Source organism: Amia ocellicauda, chromosome 4 (genome assembly GCF_036373705.1).
Source record: "Amia ocellicauda isolate fAmiCal2 chromosome 4, fAmiCal2.hap1, whole genome shotgun sequence".
NCBI classification, from domain to species: Eukaryota; Metazoa; Chordata; class Actinopteri; order Amiiformes; family Amiidae; genus Amia; species Amia ocellicauda.
Genome location: NC_089853.1, coordinates 27,603,353 through 27,619,972, shown reverse-complemented (window position 1 = coordinate 27,619,972; position 16,620 = coordinate 27,603,353). Strand labels below are relative to the sequence as shown.

Sequence of the window (16,620 nt, the reverse complement as noted above, 5' to 3'; positions counted from 1 at the left end):
TCTACATAAAACATTTCTAATGCAATTATTTTGCCATAACATGGTATTCTGCTCCTGAAATCAGCAACAGAGAACACAAGAGGTGGAATGTGGGAGGAATGGAGGGGGGTGAGGAAATAATTAAATAACACTCATCAATCTACATCAAGGGGAAGAATAAAGGCTGTTTGTCCTTTTGATCTCATTTTCAAACATCCACTGCACACCACTACCAGCAAAGGAATTCAAAGCAACTGGCGTCAGCTGTGGTGAAAAGATATGTTACAAATTTATTTTCAGATAATGACAGTATATTTACATACCTGCCTAAAGAGTGCTACCAAACTCCATTTGATCAGCTTAGTAATTTTGTCAAGGTATTTTAATTATAATATACTTGCAAGCAGAACACAGTATTTACCCTTTTTAAGCATAGCTTAATATGTTTCACGATACATGCTTTGACAGGATGTTTGTCATCTGCATGATTTGTAAATGGTAAACAGATACTAACATTAAGAAAATCTGAACTTGATTTCAGCTCATTTTTGTGTCAGAATTCATCCCCATTAAATATTGAATTTTGTATTTATGAATTGGTAACAGTATTACATATTTTTGCCTTTGGTATAAGCATTAATTAAAATATAATTAAACATTGCATATGACTGAACAACAGCTAATAACTTATACGGACAGAATTGGCAAATAATTTAATCTGTTGCCATGATCAGAATTTTAAATTTCTGTCTGTGTTAATGTTCAAATACATCCTCTGGCACTCAATCAAAAGACAATCAAAATCAATCAATCAATCAATCTCACATTTAATGTAGTCTCCCATATAAATAAAACGCCTCAAGGCACTTTGTGGGGTCAATTGAAAGTTAATTATAACCCTCGTCACATAAGTAATGGTTCTCAAGAAAGTTAAGGGGGAAATACAGTACAAAGAATGAGCACAAATATATTTATCAATATGTTGCAAGTACTACCAGTTGGCAAGTGTCTGAACAATGCAATTGCTTCCCCTGTACCAGAATGCTTAAAACGTTCAGAGGTACATGATTAAAATATACTCCAAAAAACTAAAGAAAATTAATATACATTTAAAAATCAATTTGGTTATTATAACTGTTGATCAATAATAATGGATCCTGAGTTGCAAATGTTACGCTACATAGGTTGTATTCTGCAAAATGGGGTACCCTTTACTACTTTCAAAGATTGCCTACTGGGTAGTTGAATGGTTGATTGGCTGGCAATATCCAACATGAGAAGCTAGCAGAGCCTATAAATCCAGACAAACTGGCTTATTTTATTTTTTTCTTGGAATTTCATACCATGCTATATTTGTTTTTCTCTTTCCTTTCTTCTTGGTTTGCCATGATAAGGAAGTAGTCAATACAAGCGTTCACAAATATGAAATGGGGAGGAGGTGTACAGGGGAAGAGGATTATTAGTGAACCACACTGTGGAAGTACCTCAAAACAAATTGGCTAACCAAAACACTAAAAGGCTTTCCATTTATGTCTGCTTTAAGAAGTCTTTGCAGACTCTAATTTTTATGCAGTAGTTTGTCAACATGATAAATAACAGCATACTCAAGAAACTATAGAAATAAAAGGCAAAAAACATCAGAGAATCATAGGACATACAGTGAGGAAATCAATATGCAAGACACATTTCAGTTTTCAAAGCAAGACAGTAAAGGCTTGTGATTCAATATATGGATGCAGAATGATGGGAAACAATGAACATATAGTTCATTATCACATTTTAAATGTAGCATTTCTATTTGGATGTCAGGGTGTTTCTTTGATGCACTCTATGCTTATATACTTTGCCATTCAAGTCTATTAACATATATTATTGATTAACATTTAAGTCTACTGAATGTAATTTGATTTGCTGCACATTAAAGTTTGAGATAAAGAACAGATTTTGCAAGAGTGAAATGTATATAGCTTCATACATTATGAGCATCTATGAGGGTAAGATGATATTTTTAAAATACAAGAATTTACCTGTAAATCTGTCCGCGATCCTTTGAAATCCTCTATGTTTTTGTTGTTCCCATAATAATTCGTAAACATATCCAGTCCAGTCCACTTCAAAACTGACCACTAAACTATAAAGATAATAGATATGGGTTTTCCATATCTAGAATGAAATTGGACTTTCCCAGGCATGGGTTTCTGAAGTTATTTTAAATATCATAATGACCTAAAATATGTATCTGTTTTAAATATTATAATTACCTTCCTCGCTCAAAACCTATAGGTTGGTAGTATTTTAGAAAATGCATATAGTCACACACAAAAACACACTGTTGCAGTCATGAAATTGCCGCAGACACGCAATATCCTACATTTATTTATTTTGAACACTTGGGGGTGAATGTGTGTTACAAGCAGCCCTAACCTTTGAATGCATTGCTTCTGCAAAATAATAATAATACATCCAGTGAAAGGTAAGGTAATTGTAAATACACAAACAATTGAGTTGAATTGAATATTGCCTTTTCATGCAACAAAGGTCTTTTGCTAACATGTTTTTAATTCAAATACCCCATGCTTATGACAAATATCCCAGTAAAAGTTTCTGCGGGTGTGTATCTTCAGTGTGTGTAAAATTACATTTCCTCTTAGTTGTGAAACTCTTGCGATTGGAAAGGGGTGGCCATGACTGGGCAGCCACTTACACTTCGGTGGTAAGCCAAGGAATTATATTCACTTTCTAACCACCAAAGGAGTGATCTCTTTTATCTAACAAGGCAGCTCATCTTGACATAGCCATAAGCTCTAAACTTTGGGAATAAGCATATAAAGCTTATCCATTGTAAAGAAGTCTGGGGCCAGTTCCACAAAGCATCTACATGGTGGCCTGTTAAATCCTGTTTAACAGTACTAAAGAAAATACATTTAAAGAAAGGGGAATATTTAATCTTCCACCCGGGTGTAATACTGTACACCCTACTGTTCTGAAATATTGTTTTGTGTACACATCATCAATAAGCTAGCATTTTTTTTTAAGATAGCAGGCCGTTATGTATAAAACACAATTACAAAAATAAAATAACAGCAACAAATTCAGAAAGCTCTGTGCTGAAAAAAGTATGTTAGCATAGGAGATTCATCTTTCTCACTGAAGAAACTATCTGTCAATCAATGTTCTGTAGAGCTGTGTGCAGAGAAGGAACCACATGGGGACTCACTTTCCCGTTGTTTTCATAACAGACAACATTTTAATAATACTTTAATTTTTTACTGTTTCACCCCATGTGCTTGTGGTACATATCTAATGCTGGGATGAATATTGCAATGGTTATTTGTCAGTATATTAGTGAACCAAATGTGAAGTAAAGATTTGCATTGTGCTTTGGTTTTCAATTTGTAATATTTTGTTCTTGAATTTGTTGTTGTTTTCCTATTTCTTACAGAGTAAGAAGGTTTTTTTCCACATATTTGATATATTATTTGTAGTTATGTTTTGCTCTTCAGGGCCACTGTAGCCAAGTATATCTGCACTAGAGTTTCTGATTAACCTCCCTAATTTATCTTCTTTGAAACTGTGCTCTAGAAACAGCAGGAAAACACATTATATAGCTTTGCAATACTCTAATCACTGAGGTCTTGCAGATTTGACAATGGCTGCTGTTGTCTTCGTATTTGCAAAACTATAATTTATTTCCAGTCCAGTAAATATATACAGCTTTTTTGGTAAGATTGTTCAGAGGGCAACTACAGTGGAAACTAGTCCAAATCAAAATTAAAAACTAAAAGGATGCATTTAAAACCAGACATACATATTCTAACCTGTACCTGTAAATTTACTTTTTTTAAATACTTTTGTTCATTATTCAAATATTTAATTCTTAATCTAATTCTAAAATGCCATATTCTGAAAAATACGGTAGAACAGAAACAAACATGCACACAAGGAACAGAGAATAAGAGAAATGCAAAGTTACATTAGTTAGTATTAAGTGGGTAGATATATTTGTTATTAATTATTAAAGGCTCTGTATGATGAAAGCATATGGTGGTAACTCACTGATTCATTCATGCTCTACTCTTCAACGAAAGTATCAGTGTGATAATACAACTTGAGATTGGCTCTGTAATTATTATTCTAATACAGAATTAGATTTGAGCCAAGGTTTATCCTTGAAAAGAGTTGAGATGGCATTGAGTATTTACATATTAGAGGATTGTGTCAAATCCTATATATGCTTAAGACAATCTTTATTTTAATAGAGTTTTAAACTGAAGTTTGCAAGGAAGATGGCCCCAATCTCATGCCTCACACTGCATAAGTGTCTGGCATCAAACATACTTTCCCAGCATTCATTGCTGTGCATCCCTCCTCCACCCAAAACTCCACCTCTGCAGCAGCTCCATGGCTCATTCTACAGATCTGGGAGTTGTCAATGGCCTAATCCTGATGGTCAGGTCATCTTTCCATTTTTTAAGTGAGTCTATGGTAGAAATAAACAAAATAAACCTTTCTACATACTTCCACACTCCTGAACTATTATTACTATTTATTATTATTATTATTATTATTATTATTATTATTATTATTATTATTATTATTATTTCTTGGCAGATGCCCTTATCCACACCCTTAACTTCTTTGAAGTTAAATGTAACAAATCAATATGTGTCATATTATTATCACTATATCTAGTAAGGTTACTTCACAGTCACTATTACTGTACATCAGGGATGTCAGAGCTTGTCTGATCCCTGTATCCAAAATTGAGTTTTAGCCCTTAAACCAAAAAACTGGAAATGGACACCAAGCAACATCCATCACCTTCCCAGTGAGTAATAATGAGGTGAAATGATCTGACAGGTGTCATAGACTGACCATGCATCATGGCAGGTACCCTTGAATTAGGGATATATAAATAAAATATCAAGATGAAATCTAAGTTTAAGTGCTCGGGGGTCTTGATAAATTATAAAATAGGAACAGTGTACGTGTAGGTGTCACCCATGTTTAAATTAGTGTTTGGCACAACATATAAGGTATATGTAATGAATCACAGACTCAGAGGCTGATGCTGAAGATAAGAAGATTATTAATATTACAATCCACACTAATGTCTCTCTCTCTATCTATATATCTCTCTATCTATCTCTCTCTCTCTCTCTCTCTATATATATATATATATATATATATATATATATATATATATAGTTTTGTTTTATTTTGTTTTATTTCCATAAAATTATCAATTATCAAAACAAAACAAACACCAAAAAAAAAAAAAAACATCAAAAAGGGATAGTATACTCACAGTGAAGCTGGGTAGAACATTCTGTCTCTCTTTCACATAAGGGGTGCTATCATGAAAACGTAAGTCCCTCTCAAGGTTACTATTTACTAATGTTGGTTTGAATCAGTTCTGGTTCACAGGAAGATATTTTTGATTTATGACATATATGAAAACTAATGATAAAAAGCAAGCTGAACAACACAGAGAAATACATAAATTATGATAGAATTACATTTAAAAAGAGCTGGCAAAGTACAGACATATGTGAGAATGAAAAGGTCATGCCAGTCCTATTCCTGTCCTTCACCCCACTTCTCTCATTGTCCCTGTTTGTTTGTGTCTCTATTCAGTTCACTCCAGTATTCTGTTTGTACTAGATTAGTTTTGCCAAAGCCATCAGGGGTAGTGTGTAGTAAAATGTAAAAACATATTTTACTGGAAAGCAAACAAGAAAAGGCTTTTTTTTCACAGATACAATTATGATGCAGTTTGTCTGTTGGAAAATAGAATGATGCCCCTGTGCCTTCTGTTGTCTGTAGCAGTCAGAGTTTCCTCAGCTCTTTGTGTTGTCTGTCTCAAGACACGCTGAAGAGAACAGAGCTTCTCCCATAAGGGACAATATAAGTGTAAGTAATACAGAGCCAATTCCATTCAGGCGTGGCTCACATGTAAACAGTGTTTTAAGGGCTACTTTACCCCTGTCAGGTTAAGGCTTTATTTTCTAGCAGGTTAGCTTATATGGTTGGAGCAGTTGTCTAGATTGACCCCAAGTGTTGGATAGGGCAAGGGTTCTTGAAATTGTTAGGGGATAATATTGGGCTATAGGTAGGTGTCCACAATTGGCAGCTACTATTCTGTTACCACTCAGGTCATTTGCAAGTTAGTAACAATAACTTTCAGTAAATAAATGTGTTCAATAAATAAATTAAAAAAAAAAAACAATCCTTAAAGTCACTGTCATATGATGAAATCTCCCTAACTCTGGAGTCAACAAGTTATCAAACTTTCAATTACAATAAAATCAAGTAACAACAAATTTGCACTTCTGTATGGTTAAAATACATAAAGCATTTCTACCACTTAAACCGTGTCATTCTACCTTTTTAATTAACATTGTATTACAGATGCCCATTTAGAATCATGATCTCCCCGTCTCGCCCCACTCACAGGGCTGGCCGCCAGCTAGACCTCATCTTCTCTAGAGGCTGCTCCCCTTCAACACTCTCCGTGACACCCATGGACATCTCGGACCACCACTTCATCTCCTTCTCCCTTTCCCTTTCACTTCATCCCACTCCTCAAGAAACCAACCCTTGATGCCACCTCTCCTCAGAACTACCGCCCTGTCTCCCTACTCCCCTTACTCTCAAAGACTCTCGAGTGGGCGGTCCACCGTCAGCTCTCTGCATTTCTTTCCCATCACTCACTCCTTGATCCTCTGCAATCTGGCTTCCGCACAGCTCACTCCACTGAGACGACTCTCCTGGCTGTCACTGACTCCCTCAGCTGTGCTCGGGCGGCCTCCCTCTCCTCAGTCCTCATCCTCCTCTCCTGCCTCGCTGACCTTGGGATCTCTGGGACTGCCCTCACCTGGTTCTCCTCCTACCTCAACGACCGGAACTACCAAGTGACATGGCGAGGTTCCTCATCCACCCCCCAACCTCTCCTCACAGGTGTTCCCCAAGGCTCTGTCCTGGGCCCGCTCCTGTTCTCTCTCTACACTCGCTCCCTGGGCCCCTTCATCGCATCCCATGGTTTCTCCTACCACTTCTACGCTGATGATGCCCAGCTCTTCCTGTCTTTTCCCTCTTCTGACCCTCTCATCCCCTCTCGCATCTCTTCCTGTTTGTCTGCTATCTCCGCCTGGATGCACTCACACCACCTCAAGCTCAACCTCTCCAAATCGGATCTCCTGTTTTTCCCCCACTCTTCCTCACCTTCTGCTGACCTCTCCATCTCAATCCCCTTGGAATCCACCACACTCTCTCCTTCTTCTTCCGTGAAAAATCTAGGAGTGACCCTCAATCCTGCGCTCTCCTACACCCAACACATCACCATGCTGACACGCACCTGCAGATTCTTCCTGAGCAACATACACTGAATCCATCCCTTCCCGACTACTCGACTCACTGGTCCTCTCCCGCCTGGACTACTGCAACTCCCTCCTGGCCGGCCTGCCTGCAACCACTACCCACCGCTCCAGCTCATCCAGAACTCTGCAGCTCGTCTGATATTCTCTCTGCCACGATTCGCACACGCTACTCCACTGCTCCGCTCCCTCCACTGGCTCCCGATACCGGCACGCATTCAGTTCAAGACTTTGACCCTCACCTACCACTGTCTTGACCACACTGCACCAAGCTACCTTCAGTCACTCGTCTCTCCATACATCCCCTCCAGACCACTGCGCTCCTCCAGTGCCAGAAGACTAACCCTGCCTCCTCTCCACTCTCCTTCCTCCAGAGCCGCTACTTCTCATCCCTTGCCCCTAAATGGTGGAACGACCTGCCCACTGAAGTCAAAACTGCAGAGCTTGACTTCCTTCCGGTGCTTACTCAAGACACATCTTTACAGACAGTACTTGTAATATTAGTCCTTTTAATCCCCGTTAGATAGCACTTCACAGTTTTATTATGCTTCTTCTGCGTTTTTGATTGTTTCCTCCTTGCTCCCTTTCCCGTAGCCCTTGACTGTGACTCTACATCTTGACGTAGGACCTCACTTACTGTACTTGCCTGTGTAAATGGTAAATTGGAAGCTGTAAAATGTATTATATTTTGAATTGCTATGTTTTATTTAAGAATTTGTAATGATTAATGCCTTTACCGAACTTATTTTTGCACTTTGTTTTACACTTATGTTGTAAGTTGCCCTAGATAAGGGCGTCTGCCAAGAAATTAAAATAATAATAATAATAATTTAAAAAACAATACGCTCCACCACTATATGTATAAACAGAAAGACAATAATAATAATCTAAAATGACATATCACTGCCAAAAGGGAAATGAGTGTTTGCAGAATAAATTGAACAATTGTTTTCTTTATTTCCTCGAACTCTGTTCACATCAGGAAGAAAAAAAAGTTGTTTGCATGGCCTTGCCACAACGTTTGTGTTTACCGTGAAGATGGCGGTACATTCATGAGATTTCTCTAACCAGAAGAAAGAATGACAGAATGTGAATTGTGTTCTAGCCTGTGTTCGAGAGAAAAAGCACACAATACAAACAATACAGTATGTATTTCTGTTAACTACAGCATGTTTCTAAACCTGACACATTTCTGTATACCTTAACAGCAATAATGATAATAATAATGAATAACGCAAACAAATGCTTAATTGGTTGCAATTCAGTGTCTGCGGGAGGATTGACTGCGAGCAACGTGGAGCTTAGAGCAGGTGAATTTATACGTTTTACAATTGGTATGATAGGAGCGTTTACTACTTACCTTTCTGTAGTAGTGGATACGATTTTAAATAATAAGACAAAATAAAATATGGAGATGCGAATAACTACTTCCTGACAAGGACCGTGGTTTTGTTTAAATGGATACAATGACGAAAATGTTGTGCCAAAGTAACTCGATTCACATTCGTAATTCTTTCTAATGTTGCCTTTCAAAGTGTGAATGGTTCAACAAATATAATGAAAAACAAATTTTAGATTTAATTAAAATGTAGGCTAGGTTGTGCATCAGGAGTACTAGCTTGCAACCAAACTATTAAACGAGTTATCTCCCATCGTATTTAGTATTTATTTTCTATTAAGTGCTATGCTTTACATTTTTATTTTATTTTGCTTGATCAGCATTGTTAGTTTTGGAACTATCAAAAAATAAGAAAAATCATACTTATTGGATATGAAAACTTCCACAATCTCCTGTTTCTGTGGTATTGATTATGTAGTAAAGTGCTGTTAAATTAATCCACACTGTATTGCAACATTTCAGTTGTGGTGTTTTGGATAATTTGCTTGTTCTCAGTCATCATCACAAGCACACGTCCCCATTAACAAGAAACTCCCTGCCCCCTTTTTATTCCTTTCAATTTTGGAGAACTATGTTTAATGTGAAAACCAGAAATTTGAGGTTGTTCAATGGGAAAGGATATTTTGTTTATTTTATAGTGTAAAATTCAATTTCATATTAAAACTCAGTTACCAAACCCAACTTTGTTACCAAACTTTCACATTTTCAAGCTATTTCTTCTGATGAGGGAGATCAACAATATTTTGCTGCAGAAAATGCCAGGTTTAACATCACAGCTATGCATGCTACAGTAACTTCATTAAAATGTTCAGCTGTAAAGCACTAAAACAGCACTGCATTGCCCAGTCACTGAAACTATGTACATTGCCCCCTTCCTGGAAAGCCTTAGGCTCATCACCTTTCAGACACAGATATTTATAGAAGCTTAATCTGGGTTCTGAAAAGTCTTCCCCTTGTTTTACATTTCTTAGCAGATCAATAATGCCCAGGCTGCTTGTTGGGATATGTACAAATCCTACTGCCATGCTTGTCCGCATGTTAAATCCTTTCAAATAGGAAAACATTTGGAAAAATGAATATTCAAAAAGGATAAGACTTTGAATGGAAGGAACACATTTCACTGGTTGCTGCATTAAGTTGTCATCTTACATGGCTTGAATTACCTACATTAGTATATGTAACTTCATGTGGTTCCTCATTTATATATATATATATATATATATATATATATATATATATATATATATATATATCACAATGTATTGAGATGAATGAACGGTAAATCACAGCAACAGAGTTAAGCGCTTCATGGAACTGAAATGCAGCCAGTGTTATGAGAACAGCTGTACAGGTTTTTTTCCCTAATTCAGATGTATTCTGAATGCTAAAGTGGCAGTGGTTGGGGTAAAATTGCAGAATCCATTCTTTTTTCAGTCCTGGAATTGTATTCGTTGAATGCAGTACTTATATAAACCTTTCAAATCAGCTGGCCCTTTTTCCTGATCAGCGTATCATTCCAAGTAATTTCAATGGACAGTCTGACCAAATAATGCCAAATGCCCACATTAATGGGTGCAGCAGGACTTCACTTAACTAATTCTGTCACAGGGAGCACTGTGCACCTCATACTTGCTCAGTGTGACATCCATCCCTGTCTGCATAGCTTTGTGTAAACAGGATTGCATGACGAAGGGCCAAAATGAAGTAGCACACATTTTCTTTTGGATCCTGTCGTCCCCCAGTTGCAAGGAATGTATTGCCAAAGCAGTTGTCTTGTACTCTGAACTGTGATCAGTATCCAAAATTGCCAGGGATATATGTGGCATAGTATTTCTCATGCTATTGTGGGGGGGATCCTATTCTCAGCAGATGTTACATAATAGATTTAATGACGTGGTAGTTTTCTGGAATTATACACAGTATACACAGCAATCATTTTGTTTGTCCTTTTCTAAATCATATTTTGAGTGGCTGAAAAGGTCACCTAATGCTCCAACATATTTTGCTGGCCACTTGCACATTCTCTCAGCTACTTGTACACAGGCCACATGCTGCTCTTACCAATTCCTTCTTAGGGGGAAGGTATAATTATATAAACAGCTTTCAGGGATGAGGATTAGACACTGCTGTAAGAGATGCTGTCTGAGGCTGGCAGATTTTCATGAGCTTCAGAATCGGATCTGAAATTTATCCAAGGAGAGGGAGGTGGCTTCTGCTTGTTTATGTAAGTGCTTTTGCTTGCTACAGGAAAGGTGAAATTAGCTTGGTGTGGCAAGCTAATTAAATGTGTGTGAGTAATTTTTTTGGAGGGGCTTAGGTTTAAATCTCATTCAATTCACAAGAGAAAATACATGTTGTTTATGCGAGGTCTGCATTCATGAAATGATTCTGTGCGAATTAGGATTGCATTCCTGGGTTGTGAGCTGAGATAGCTTAGACAAAATAATAGGCATTGCCTTAGTGTTAACCATATGCATAGACTTCTTGAACTATTAAGACATATGAAAGTAGTCAATGATCAGGGTGGTGTACTTAATTTCTAAAATATTACAGTTTATGAAAAATCAGACGCCCTTGCCTAATTTAAGATCTGCCACTTTCGATTTACACAGGTTATAGTAGATCATAACATCAGTGGGTGAAAGTATGCTCAATAACTATGATATGAGTGTAACATATGATATGTAAAATATTATGCTAATTTGCAATAAAATGCTTTGCCTGTTTTAGAAGTGTTTTTAGTTGTATTATTATACAACAGTAGTACAAAAAAACAAACAAACAAACAAACAAACAAAAAAAAACAATCCTCACTTCAAGCAACTATCCAGGCAATTATTAGTTTAGTTTTTATTTGATCATTCCATCAAGACAGCTCCTTTCATCCATATTTTAACTGGGATCAGTTGACTAGACCTTCACATGAAGTGCTGTGATCATAGGAGTGATTTAGAATGTGGGATTAAATAATACTATGAATATAAGATAATTTTTTAAACTAGAGAATGTCAAGGCCAGAGAATTGTGCCTTTTTTTCAGTAACGTTTAATTTAATAACATGATAAACTCAGGTCTAGGTATTCCTAATTCAGGTAGAATCAACACAACATCAACTGTAACATCAAGAAAACAATTCAATAGCAAATTGTTTATAGAATTACCTTTCCCTCTGTATCATCATAGAAGCTGAGTTTAAGATTTATATAATGATTTTATATTGCAGGTAGAAGGCCTTGGTGAACTGTTGACACTAATGGTTTACCCAATTATTCCTGTTAACAATGTGCCATGCAAGAGTCTGCAGGGACAGTTAAGCTTATAGAAAACACCAGGCAAAATATGTTTAAATCTGTCTTAAAAGTGTTCCCACAAGGCTGCATCAGTATACCAGGAGAAGAAGGGAAATACTCCCATTCCATTTTAGATTACCACCTTATCTGTAGATTGCATTAGACTAAAAGCAACAAAATCAACTCATTCTGAATACTGAGGTTTTCAGAGTCTGGACCATTTCGAGTTGTGCTGGGAAATCATTACAAATGAAAGAAACTACCGTACTGCAAGCAATACAATTTTATACTTGGGTGTCATTATAGGTTTAATGGTGATATAGATGTAATTGTTGTATGTATGTATAAATATGTATATATAGCTACATATACACTACTGGTCAAAAGTTTTAGAACACCCCAATTTTTCCAGTTTTTATTGAAATTTAAACACAGTTTTTAATTACGATTTCCTACACCATCAAAAGACACTTGGAAGCTGGAGGAAACTAACAGGAAGAAGTCTGGCAGACCCAAAGCCACAACAGAATCAGAAGACAAGTTTCTGAGAGTCAACAGCTTGCATGATAGGCGACTCACAGGACAACAGCTTCAAGCACAGCTTAACACTGGACAGTATTGTCCCATGGTAGGCACATCTTGTATTGCACTTTAATATTTGTTCCATTTTCTTTCTTTGGATGTTAACAATTGCCTGTACTTCCATGAGTTAAATCCCTGCTCACACACATTGTCGTCACAACGGCCACAGTTGTAGAACTGTATGTTACTAGCTGGTATGCTGACTATATAGCAGCTTCCATTCTGCTGCTTGTTGGCTAGAGAGAGTAAATAAAAACAATGGTGCAAAAATACTACACGTGGGCCCCTTCAGATTGCCTTACACTTGTACACTTTAATGTAAATTATGTATAAGTAATCAGTAATCTCTTACTCTTTTAAAAAAGTATCGGTAATCAGAATACTCGTCTGACGGGAGGAACGTAACAGAAATATAAGTACCAAAATTCTGTAATCTGATTATGTAACGCTGCTACTTGTATTCCATTACTCCCCAACCCTGACAGACGCCTCACAGGTCCTCAAATGGCAGCTTCATTAAATAGTACCTGCAAAACACTAGTCTCAATGTCAACAGTGGAGAGGCGACTCCGGGATGCTGGCCTTCTAGGCAGAGTTGCAAAGAAAAAGCCATATCTCAGACTGGCCAATAAAAAGAAAAGATTAAGATGGGCAAAAGAAGACAGAAACAGGACAGAGGAAGATTGGAAAAAAGTGTTATGGACAGACGAATCTAAGTTTAAGGTGTTCGGATCACAAAGAAGAACATTCGTGAGATGCAGACCAAATGAAAAGATGCTGGAGGTGTGCTTGACGCCATCTGTCAAGCATTGTGGAGGCAATGTGATGGTCTGGGGGTGCTTTGGTGGTGGTAAAAGGGATCTTGAAGAAGGATGGCTATTTTGCTCCATTTTGCAATGCCATGCCATACCCTGTGGACGGCGCTTGATTGGAGCCCATTTCCTCTTACAACAGGACAATGACCGAAAGCACAGCTCCAAACTATGCAAGAACTATTTAGGGAAGAAGCAGTCAGCTGGTAATCTGTCTATAATGGAGTGGCCAGGACAGTCACCGGATCTCAACCCTATTGAGCTGTTGTTGGAGCAGCTTGACCGTATGGTACGTAAGAAGTGCCCATCAAGCCAATCCAATTCGTGGGAGGTGCTTCAGGAAGCATGGGGTGAAATCTCTTCAGATTACCTCAACAAATTGACAACTAGAATGCCAAAGGTCTGCAAGGCTGTAATTGCTGCAAATTGAGGATTCTTTGACGAAAGCAAAGGACACAATTATTATTTAAATTAAAAATCATTATTTCTAACCTTGTCAATGACTATATTTAATATTCATTTTGCTAATGTCCTATTCAAACTCATTTCATGTATGTTTACATGGAAAACAAGGACATTTCTAAGTGACTCCAAACTTTTGAACAGTAGTGTGTGTATATATATATATATATATATATATATTAGGACTGGGCGATGTATCAAGTTTTGGAGATATATCGATAATTTTCAAAAGCGTTAGAGGACGAGACAATATCGTTAACATCGATATATATATATATATATATATAGAGAGAGAGAGAGAGAGAGAGAGAGAGATGTTGCATTAACACTTATTTACGCTTATTCAACTAGCTAGTTTTTGCGTGTCCGCTCTCAGACTCCGCACATAACCCCGCCCTCACTCACTCGCTCGCTCTCGTTTTCTGGCGCAACATGGAGGATGATACAGCTACAAGGCAAGATAGCGATGAGGAGCTGGTTTGTAAAAAGAGAAACAATGGCTCAATCATTTGGAAGTGGTTCAGGTTTAAAAGGTCGGATGAGCAACAGAGCAATGTGATATATAGAGAGTGCAATAAACATGTCGCAACAAGTGCTGGAACCACTACAAACCTCTTTCACCATTTACAACAGCGACATAAACTACAGTACGAGGAATGTATTAAACTTCGTGGAGGTCGTGCTGTTGCAAGCCAGACTGAAAAGCCTTCTGCCCCAAAACAAACCTCTTTACAAGCTTCATTTACTCGGGGTGTGCCCTATGAAAAGAAAAGTGCTAAGTGGCGAGATATAACGGAGGCAGTAGCCTACCACATTGCTAAAGATATGGTCCCCGCTGCAACAGTTGAACAAGCTGGCTTTAAAAAGCTGCTGAAAACAATTGATCAAAGATACGATTTGCCCAGCCGTCACTTATTTACAAGAGAAGCACTACCAAAAATGTACAGTGAAGTCAGACAAAAACTATCCGACCGGCTAGCAAAAGTGACGCACTACGCACTGACAACAGATTTATGGTCGAGCAGAACATGCGAGCCATATATGAGCTTGACTGTACATTGTATTGAAGACTGGGAGATGAAAAGTGCATGTCTTCAAACAAGCTACTTTCCCCAAGACCACACCAGAGAGCATATGGCTGAAGCCCTGCAGGATGCCCTTACAAGCTGGAAACTTGACGAAAGGGGACTGGTTGCAATAACAACCGAGAACGGGACCAACGTTGTCAAAGCGGTGCAACTGACTAAGTGGCTGAGGATGCAGTGCTTTGGTCACCGGCTTCATCTTGCAATTGGTGAGTATGCTGAAGGAGTTGACTGTGTAACAGTTTTAAAATAATACAAATATATAAATATTATATATATAATAATATAAATATACATTTTGAAGAGAGGGACTGGTTTAAGTGATGTCAGCACATATTAAAGTTTTTGTTATGTTAAATAAATAATACAAAAATTATAAAGTTAGATAAATAAAATTTAAATAAAACCATTCAAAAGATTTTTCAAAATTTTGTATCACAGGACATGGCATGGATGATTACCGCATCTCTCGGGCTATTTCCCGGTGCAAGAAAATAGTGAGCAGCTTTTCCTATAGCTGGAAGAAAAGGAGAGAATTGGCTGAAGCTCAGATTCAGCTGGGTCTGACCACTCATCAGCTAATCACTGAGTCCGCTACGAGATGGGGAACAAGGCAGCAAATGATTGAGAGGGTTCTGGAGCAGCAGGGCGCCCTTGCCAAAGTTTTGTCCTCTGACAAGAAATCCAGGCATCTAGTCTTTACCTGGCAGGATATAGAGGTTCTAGAGGTGGTCCAGAAGACTCTCAAACCACTTCAGGACTTTACAGATGCTCTGTCTGGTGAGGACTATGTTAGTCTCTCGTATGTCAGACCTGTGCTTCATCTTTTCAGTACAAGTCTCCTGGCACATGATGAGGGAGATAGTGAGCTGCCTAAATCCATCAAGACCACCATTGTGGATTATCTCAACACAAAGTATGCTGACCCAGCCACTAGTGACCTATTGGACATGGCCTCACTTGTGGATCCAAGGCTCAAAACCAAGTACGTCTCAAGTGACAAGATCGACATGTTGAAGCACAAAGCTGTCTTGGAGGCGGAGTCTCTGCTGGCTGATCAGAGATGCTTCCAACCTGACACAGCTGTAGCAGCTGTGCCCTCTATGCCAATGTCTGCAGACCAAGAGGGAGCAGCATTTGTGTCACCACCAGTTAAGGAGAAGACACTCGCATTGTAACCTGCCACAGGGCATCTCTCAAGCCTGAGTCTGTTGATAGGCTAGTGATCCTTGCACAAAACCTGTGAGAGAACTATACACACAAGGAAAGTTTTGGTTGTTTGTTGAAGTGTTCAGATCAGTAGAAAACGAAATTACTTTCTCAGAGCAAGTAGTCCAGTTTATAGTTTGTTTACATATTCATGGTTATTTGCAGATATAGTTTGTTAAACAGGAAAGGAAAACCTGTATTTTGCACTATTTTTGTTCTGTTTTCGTTATTATGTTAAATAACAGAAGAGGTATTCTCAGAGAGATGTATCATATTTTTATTTAATATGCATATTTTTATTTAATATATTTTATTAAGATTTTTATTTACATTTGATATTTTGTATAGCTGTGTATCTTGTTCAGCAGGAAAGGATTACCTGTATGTTTAGTTTTTCAATCACTCTTATTGTATTAACAACTGAAG

At 37.7% G+C, this 16,620-nt stretch overlaps 1 protein-coding gene across 1 annotated transcript; it reads left to right on the top strand.

Annotated features, from left to right (window-relative positions):
- The first annotated feature begins 14,332 nt into the window (after positions 1-14,332).
- On the top strand, positions 14,333-16,163 carry LOC136748797 (E3 SUMO-protein ligase ZBED1-like). The gene is made up of 2 exons (XM_066702842.1): positions 14,333-15,194; positions 15,427-16,163. The coding sequence occupies exons 1-2, from the start codon at positions 14,333-14,335 to the stop codon at positions 16,161-16,163; spliced, it is 1,599 nt and encodes a 532-aa protein (XP_066558939.1).
- Positions 16,164-16,620: the final 457 nt, after the last annotated feature.